General features: G+C 26.0%; 2 protein-coding genes across 2 annotated transcripts; both read right to left on the bottom strand.

Annotated features, from left to right (window-relative positions):
- Window positions 1-1,872: 1,872 nt before the first annotated feature.
- Window positions 1,873-4,316, bottom strand: LOC128966314 (homeobox protein LOX10-like). The gene is made up of 4 exons (XM_054313160.1): window positions 4,062-4,316; window positions 3,313-3,408; window positions 2,497-2,514; window positions 1,873-2,214 (listed from the first exon to the last, which is right to left on the bottom strand). Exons 1-4 carry the CDS (start codon window positions 4,314-4,316, stop codon window positions 1,873-1,875), a joined length of 711 nt encoding a protein of 236 aa, XP_054169135.1.
- A 3,132-nt stretch (window positions 4,317-7,448) lies between these two features.
- On the bottom strand, window positions 7,449-8,418 carry LOC128966313 (uncharacterized). Its single transcript, XM_054313159.1, has 4 exons — window positions 8,217-8,418; window positions 8,067-8,126; window positions 7,783-7,992; window positions 7,449-7,699 (listed from the first exon to the last, which is right to left on the bottom strand). Exons 1-4 carry the CDS (start codon window positions 8,374-8,376, stop codon window positions 7,449-7,451), a joined length of 681 nt encoding a protein of 226 aa, XP_054169134.1. The 5' UTR covers window positions 8,377-8,418.
- Window positions 8,419-8,644: the final 226 nt, after the last annotated feature.

The raw sequence follows: 8,644 nt of genomic DNA, 5'->3' as shown, positions 1-8,644 counted from the left end.
AAAGGGACGTGCCTTTCTATAAACTTCGTGTTTAACTCACAGAGACTTAATATTTCACTAACAAATATATTGTTAAACTATTTTTAAATGAAAGAAAAAAAAGTGTGAAAATAAGTAATGGCTTTTATATTGACTCGAATGTATAGGTTATATGTTTGCCACCCCTCCCATATTGACCACCACATCGAGATATATCGATTGTTACCATTGAAAATGCAACAAATTAAGTGAAACGTTTGTTGTGAAGAGTGAAAGTAAATATTTTATTGAATAATTTCACTTAATATAAAATATATACTTATTGTTATGTATGCCTATTATTAAAAAGAGTAGGAAGTCTCGGCCAACACTACTTGTAAAAAAATTATATAAAAATATGTTTTACTATTTTTTAAATTTTTTTATATACAATAATATACATAAGTATAATGCGTGAATATGTAGTACCRGTATAAATATATGTACTCTCATCCCAGTGCTCTCATTCTATATACATAAGTGCAGTCAGGCTTATCTAAAGCAATGTTTATGCTATGGCAGACTCCCTTTTTTATCAATTACTAATAAATCTATATATAAATTTAGGGTATAAATGCCCAACAATTATACTATTGAACAAGTAGTTTATGGTCATATAAATAATTCTAGTATATATTTACTGCTACTTGCATTTGTAAAAAAAATTTTTAGCTAAACATAATAAAGACATATCAAATAATACAACAAAACAACAATTGACTGAATTGTCTGTTCCCACAACAGCTAGACTATGGTTATGTATATAAGTATTGCAGRTATGTATACACTGTATACAACTATATATTTATTGTATAATTACGGGCACACTATTTAAATGCTTAACTATTATGTATTGATGTGCAACAGCTATGAATTATTTGGTTATGAATTGAACTGAAATTCATTTTTTATTACAGATTTCTCAATATTTCTTCTTTAAATTTTTAATTTTTATTATTAAACATATTATTATTGTGTTTAACGCATATTTTTATATCGTTTTATAGCAAATCATGCGATTAGAGTAAGCAATGAATTATATGAGAATTATTGCATCAATTTTTTTTGATAAATAAAACGCTTTGTTATAACAACTGTATTTGAAATGTTTGTTTGAATGTCTCAATCAATAAATGGGAAAATGCGTGTGGGGTTCAACAGTTTATTTTATTATTATTATTTAATCAAATACAAAATTTGTTGCTTATATATTTATACTATATAATACATTGCTTATAAATAATAATAATCACATAATACTGTATGATATAATAAAAAAGGTGATAAAAAAGAGATTTTCAAATAAATCAATATATTTTGAACTAAAACGGCGGCTCAACCACAAAAAGAGTACGATTTTATGCTTCAATTTGTTGGCTTTCACTTACATTTTAATTTATCATACAATCAATCTCTTATATAACTTTTGTAATTGTGTATACTGTATATACATGTTTATGTTATATGTTGTATATGTGTGCATTATATACTAAATATATCTTACAGTTGAATACTAATGAGGAAGTTTGCGATTTTACAAATCAATTGTTTAACTCAATAACAATTTTATCCATTGATTAAATTGTATAAACTAAACATTTATTATTATTATTATATTTACATATTTCTCACACAATATTTTCACACAATTTGTTAAACCACTATTGAGATGCAATGTGTGCGCTATTACAAAGTGAACACAATATGAATGTAACCACAAAATGATGATAACATAAAAGTTTTTTATAGTTAATTCTATATATTTATATTTAAAATATATAGTGATAATTGTAATTATGTTTTATAATTTTAATAATGTTATTTTATAATCTAAATGTTATAAATGTCTAAATACTATTGAAATCCCGGTGGAATCCCGTTTCCATAATGTATTGGAAGGGAACGGTCGAAATAAATGGAACGGGGTGGCATGGGAATCCCGTGACACTCTGGAACAGTGGTCATAGCCGTTACCGGTGTCAATCCCGTCATACCAGTTCCCCAATCATTGTTTTCAAGCACCTGAACAGGAACCTTACGTGGAGAGGAACTGTAGGATTGACTTGAGTTGTTAGTGGTACTGGTGCCCGCTTGATTGACACCACTGCCAGTGGATGTACTATTTTGTGGTGGTGTTGGCGAGGCGTCACTCATCGCCTTTTCCTTCGCCTGACGTTTACATTTATAGCGATGATTCTGATCACAGATATATCGTTTGCCAATGAATTAGACAGAAATATAAGGTTATAGTAATAGTAGTAGTAGTGGTAGTAGWAGTAGTAGTAGTAGTAGTAGTAGTAATACAAAGTTAAAACATAAAAAAACTTATTATATAAAAGGAAACCTTTTTTTTGTTAAATATTTACATTTAATTGCTATCACTCTAAGCAATTGTATTATGAAATCATTCGTCTATTTAAATATTATTCCTATCCTCTAAACATATGAAATGTATTTTATATATAACTGTAGGCTTACCTGAAACCAGATCTTCACCTGCAGTGAAACAAAATGTAAGAAAAACAATAAGTTATACAAAAGATTTTTAAATTGAATAAAATTATGATTTTTTATTGTTCAACACTATCCACATTATCCAAGGTAAAGGTAATGATAACATTGTTTAACTTATTACTACTTTGGCTATTAATAGCTGTTAAGGTTAGCATCAAATATAGCACATTATGTTGAATGACAGTAGGAAACTGAAAAAATTCAAATATTTTTTGTCTAAACGCAAACATTTACTCAAATACATTCAAATAATAACAAAATAATTTCAACAATTGATAAATATTTAAGGTTGGTTTTATCATATGATTGATAAATACTGTATTTATTTAATATTTTTTATATTAAATAAATTACAATGCTTAAATTAATATTTAATCAAATTAATTTAGTGCTTTTATCTTATATTTTAGTGGATGTGTTACATGGGTTACTGTCACTTATATATGAGATTAAAAATTTAGACCCTCGTGTGTTTTAAAACACATTTGAAATTATATTTTTTCACTATAGTAATTTTGACTACAAAATATTTGTTAGTTAAACTAATCTAAATGATAACAATTACAATAAAAATATCATATAAACACTACTATAAGATCCATAAAAGGATTATTTATACAGATTTTTAAAAAAATATTTAATATTATTTTAATAGAATTTCAAATTTGATATAATTTCTAAGCACTTAAAATAATATTGCAATAAAACAATATAACAATAACTATTGGTATTGTCGATAGTAATGTGTAGGTTATTGAGGCAAACTTTGACAGGACTTACTTGTGTTGGTGTCAGTTGTATAAGTGATGCCAAGTGTTCCCTTTCAGGCGCTGATAGGTATCTCTGTTGTTTGAAACGTCTTTCCAATTCATAAACCTGAGCCATACAAACATGTTTTTAAATAATATTTATACATTATATTAATTAGAAAATATGTCCTGAAATTATTGAAAATATTTAAACTATTAAAATTAATATCATCGATAAAAATATTGAAATTGTTATAATCTATGTTAATAATAAAAATTAATTAGTTATAATATTTAAGTTATATTTTCTAGTAAATTTGCAAAATAAATAATTATTTTTACACATTATATTATAAATTGATAGATAAAAAGGAGAGAGAGAGAGAAAGAAAGAAAGAAAGAGAGAGAGAGAAGTTATTGGAGATGAGTTGACTGTTGAAAATGAGATACCGTTACATAACATAACATAATGTATAAATTGATAATAAAGATAACACTAAAAACGGATTGTAAGAAAACGAGAGTTTAATGTTTAAGAATTTTAGTGTTTGAGAGCATCACTTGCTTAATACTTGTTGAGGATATACTGTATATTATACACAATTAGATAAGGAAAGGGATTAGCAATGGTGTAGAAGGGGAATAGTGTTGATGAGAGGGTCATCCATAGCAACTACATATCAAGTGTGAATACAATTATAAGGGTCATCGTGTGTCTTGAAGAGGTCATATACCCACATAAGTAGGCACTCATCTCACATATGCACACCATTGACGTACCTGTGCCTGAGTGAAGAGCACTCGGCGTTTACGTCTCTGATGATGAACTGGTGTAAAGTGTGGCCCAACTAATGATTTGGGTGCCGGTGGCAGCAGACATGACCCGGCACTGGATGGGACAGTCTGACCCGATTGACTCTGATATGTTGGCGGCGGGTATGAGCTCCATGTTGTTGGACCACAATTAGGATAAAACGGGTCGTAATAAGCACTGGTAAACGAGGATCTGTGTTGAACATCAGCTGCTCCATACATTGTGGACGGGGAGGATGACGAGCCTATATTCATGACTTCTTTATCAACGACTTCTTCAGCGACAAGAGGTAAGAGTTGAGATGAGATGATTGTGCGATGGCTTTCGAAAATAACTCTTAGGAATCAAATGGAGAGCTCTTCAACACAACAACTGAAGATTGAGAGCAAAGAAGAGAAGAGCACTGAGTCTCATCCAGAAGCACAACAACAACAACTTCAAGAGTCATCCACCAACTTATTGATATATGAATTCCCAATTTCTTTTGCTAGAGTAAAGCCCCTCCACTTGGTGTGTGTACCCATTGGTTAAGGGCTGGCACTTGTATTGCTTGAGCCCAGTACTATCACAACTGTTTGTAGGCTCAGCCAACCGGTGAGGATGTGCTTCAACTGAATCCCACATTATATGACATGCGTTGGATCACACAGTTTGCACATCCAGTCTATCGGTAAGCAATATTTTTACTGATTTTACTGCACTAAACTTTATTACATAATAACATTGAATACTATACTGTATATTATAAAATATATTTATTTAATCATTTTCTCAACTAATAATTTGTTATAAAATTTGTTTACTAATATAACTGTATATTTGTGTTATTAAATTGCATGTTGTGATGCTTATAATTATTGTGCACAGGTATCTCAGTAGGAAATGTTTAGTTTATAACTGTTTGCTGATAGAGTTGTATAAATGTTATGACAACCCATGTGCTCAAAAGGTAAAGTTTTCACATATAGAATATCCATTAAATAAACTAAAATAAATAAATCTTAATCCATATATTTTGAAACTTTTAGTAATTGAAAATAAAAATACTATATTTTGTTTCAATAATATTATAAATTCTTATGTATATTATGTATTATACAATTTTTGAATAAATCAATATTTAACCATAATAAATATTTTTTATAACAATATACTGTATAAGATATTAATATAAATATATATATAACTAAAAATTACAAATTTTTTAATTATATAATTTATATTAGTATCTTATACAGTATATTGTTATAAAAAATATTTATTATGGTTAAATATTGATTTATTTAAAAATTGTATATCAAATTGATAATTATTAAAATAGATATTAGATATATAGATGAATATATGTTAAATGAAAATAACGYTAAAAATTAGTGATACACCAAAATTCTGTAGTATATATATAATATACATTTAGTACTTGAAAATTATACAAAAATATGAAATATTATGAAAAATTTTTATATTATAAAACTTATTGTTAAAATGTGTTTAATAGTTGTTTGCATAAAAGATTATTTTGCTTTACTCTAACTCTCTATCCATTAAAAGGATTGTTATTTAAAGTATTGAAAAATAAATATATATATTATATACCATATACTGTACTCAGTTGTCAATCATTCAATAGTGTCATATTTTAACGGAAAACTTGTTTAACCTATCATTTTAAAAATAATTCAATCAATATCTCTATTTCTATTCAAATACAAAATATATTTACAAAATATTAAAAAATTATTTCTTATAATAAATTTCCAATTTTTACAGTATTTAACAAACTAAAAACATTTTTTAATATTTTACTATTTAAGTAACATTTTAAATGTAAAAATCATTATAATATTTTATACAATCTATTTATTAAAATGCATATTTTGTTATTTTTTGTTTTAATAAAATATAATTTTCAGTAATTTACTGTATCATCAAAATAAATAGCATTTACAGGACTTCCACCAGACTTRACTCATAAGTATCCTAATGTTATTAATATTATTACTAATTTTATTGTATTAAATATAATATTTTTAAAATAAGTTTTGTATATAATTTATTTACTAAAAACAAAGTTACTAATTCGTTACTTATTCAAAATTGTATTATTTTTTTGCTAAATAAATATTATTGTTACATGATATGGAWAAAAWGTTCATCTAAAAAACTTGAAAMATGAATGTTTTATACTAATAATGGTTACAGTAATAACATATTGTTTMAAATTAAAGTAATTCAAATATTTCTGGTGTTTAGTTTAATAAGTGAAATAAATGATACTTTTTGATTTTTAAGGCTAACAATCAAATATCAATTAAACCAATTATAATACAGTGTCATAGCATTGATTTCGATGAATGAGATAATGATTTCGATTTAAGTGACAATGAATTCGATTACGAGATAAACAATTCGATGACTGATATATTGAATTCGATATTTGCATAGAATATATATAGAACTGTAAAACAATGTTAAAGTTTGCATTAAATCTAAAATATAATGTAAACCAATAATATAATACAWTAAACATATTAATCGAATTCAATATATCAGTCATCGAATTGTTTATCTCGTAATCGAATTCATTGTCACTTAAATCGAAATCATTATCTCATTCATCGAAATCAATGCTATGACACTGTAATCAAAATTTTATTTTACAGTATTTTTTGTTATTAAGAGCAACGATATTGTTGTTATAATTTAGTTGAATTTAAATGACAAACAGATAACAGGACATAAAAAAGTTCAATAGTTATGTTTGCATTTAGTTAACATTCAATCACTCGTGTCTAACAAACRTAATCTACCGATGCTTTTGTTGCTCTCATGTCTTTATACGGGCCTTACAAATGACAATTATAAGTAAATTGAAAGATAAGTCACGTTTTGTCATTTTTTGTTATACAATATATAACCAGTTAATCAATTACAAAATACACAATAAAATTTTTATTATATTTTACAAAATACATTCAATTTTAAATTATAACAAATTATATCATATATAAGTTTTGTTAATATGTAAGCAAATATGACAATTGTACTGTTTTTATGTTATATATCTAAGTAATCAACATTTTTTTAACATAGTATAAGTTATTAACTTTATTAAGATATTGAAATTGATTTATTTTGCAATAGGAAAATAACGAAAATAAATATTAAAAGATAATCAAATAATATATACAGTATATATATATATATATGGTATACTATATAATACAATATATAAATATAAATTTCATTAAAATGTTAAATAAAATATTAAAATTTTGCATAACGAGTAAAAAATTCATTATAAGACAAATTTTGTTTAAAATAAAAAATAACGGAAAAATACTTTTTTTGTATTAATTATCATCAGTTTCATGAATGACCACAACATGTGTTGTTTGACTTTCAATCTGCACTTCTTGAGTGTCGACTTCAGCCATAACAAAGCAAATGAGACAACAGAAGCATATAATAAACACTAAGCATATGATAATAATAAATGTTATGAATGCAAATGCAAACCAATAGTAAAAATAATTGCAATAATTTTCTGAACTCTCATTTCTTGTGACCACCAAATCCATTGATCCGTAGACAGCAATCGCCGCTATTTATTACATTCAAATACAAAATACATTTTACTGTCTTTATATATAATTTAAAGTATAATACAGTGATTATTATACAAACCAATAATAAAAGTGAATAGCATTACAAATAATGAAATAAAAAACACGAGTTTAGTTAAAGTCGCAAAACCGTCTTTCGGGTCATTGATATTCAGACATTTGGACCGAACTATTTGGATACTTATGCCATTTGCAAGACTGGATATACCGTATACCAGTAAACTGATTGGAAGCACTTTACTAACGGGACAGTCATTCAGGTATACGATGCCTTTGGGAGGTCGGGATAAAACATATATTAGTCAACTCTTTAAATACATTTATAATTTAGTTTATTTTTATTACTTAGTATAAGAAATACAATTCCGATTAAATTCTCACATATGAACATAACAATTGAAACACCTATACATACAAAAGTATTAATGAAAAAATGGCATTTAGTTTAATAAAATTGTAATTAAAAACGTTTGGATAATTAGTTGAAACACATACACGACTCGATGAGGATTTGAATGCATTCACTCATCAATTTCTTACAATTTCCTTTGTTTTTACTCTTAGCCTCAGCTAATCGAGTCCAACACCACTTGTCTTTATCATCCTTTCGTTGGACACCTTTTTCATTGTCTTTATCCATCATTTCTTTACTCATTTTTTTCTTTTTTAATAAATGTTTAGTTGTTTGGATTTAAAATAATTTGAGTTAATTTTTGTCGCGTGCAATACTTTTACATAATTATTGCTATATATTAATACAGTATCTATTTTTATGGATAAATCTAATAAAAAACCAGTTGAGAATGCTAGAAAGCATTTCCACACGAATTCCTAATAATAATTAAAAATTAAATTCAGTATGATAAAATAAAATCAACTATAGTTATGTAGGGTATCAAACGATTTACTATGACAAAATAAAC

The sequence above is a fragment of the Oppia nitens genome, unplaced genomic scaffold, assembly GCF_028296485.1.
Source record: "Oppia nitens isolate AA-2021 unplaced genomic scaffold, nextdenovo-longstitch-racon4-pilon3 scaffold1_pilon_pilon_pilon, whole genome shotgun sequence".
NCBI lineage: Eukaryota > Metazoa > Arthropoda > Arachnida > Sarcoptiformes > Oppiidae > Oppia > Oppia nitens.
Note: the sequence above shows the minus strand (reverse complement) of the source record. Positions and strands in the feature narration are given on the sequence as shown.

Excerpts from the sequence above, each read along its gene's own strand:
- LOC128966314 (XM_054313160.1), bottom strand. The coding sequence starts at position 4,316 with ATGTATGGAGCAGCTGATGTTCAACACAGATCCTCGTTTACCAGTGCT. Across the intron at positions 3,409-4,061 it reads TGCTCTTCACTCAGGCACAG|GTTTATGAATTGGAAAGACG; the intron begins GTACGTCAATGG and ends TGTATGGCTCAG.
- LOC128966313 (XM_054313159.1), bottom strand. The coding sequence starts at position 8,376 with ATGAGTAAAGAAATGATGGATAAAGACAATGAAAAAGGTGTCCAACGA. Across the intron at positions 7,993-8,066 it reads AATTGTATTTCTTATACTAA|GCATCGTATACCTGAATGAC; the intron begins GTAATAAAAATA and ends GACCTCCCAAAG. Across the intron at positions 7,700-7,782 it reads GCTATTCACTTTTATTATTG|CGGCGATTGCTGTCTACGGA; the intron begins GTTTGTATAATA and ends TGTAATAAATAG.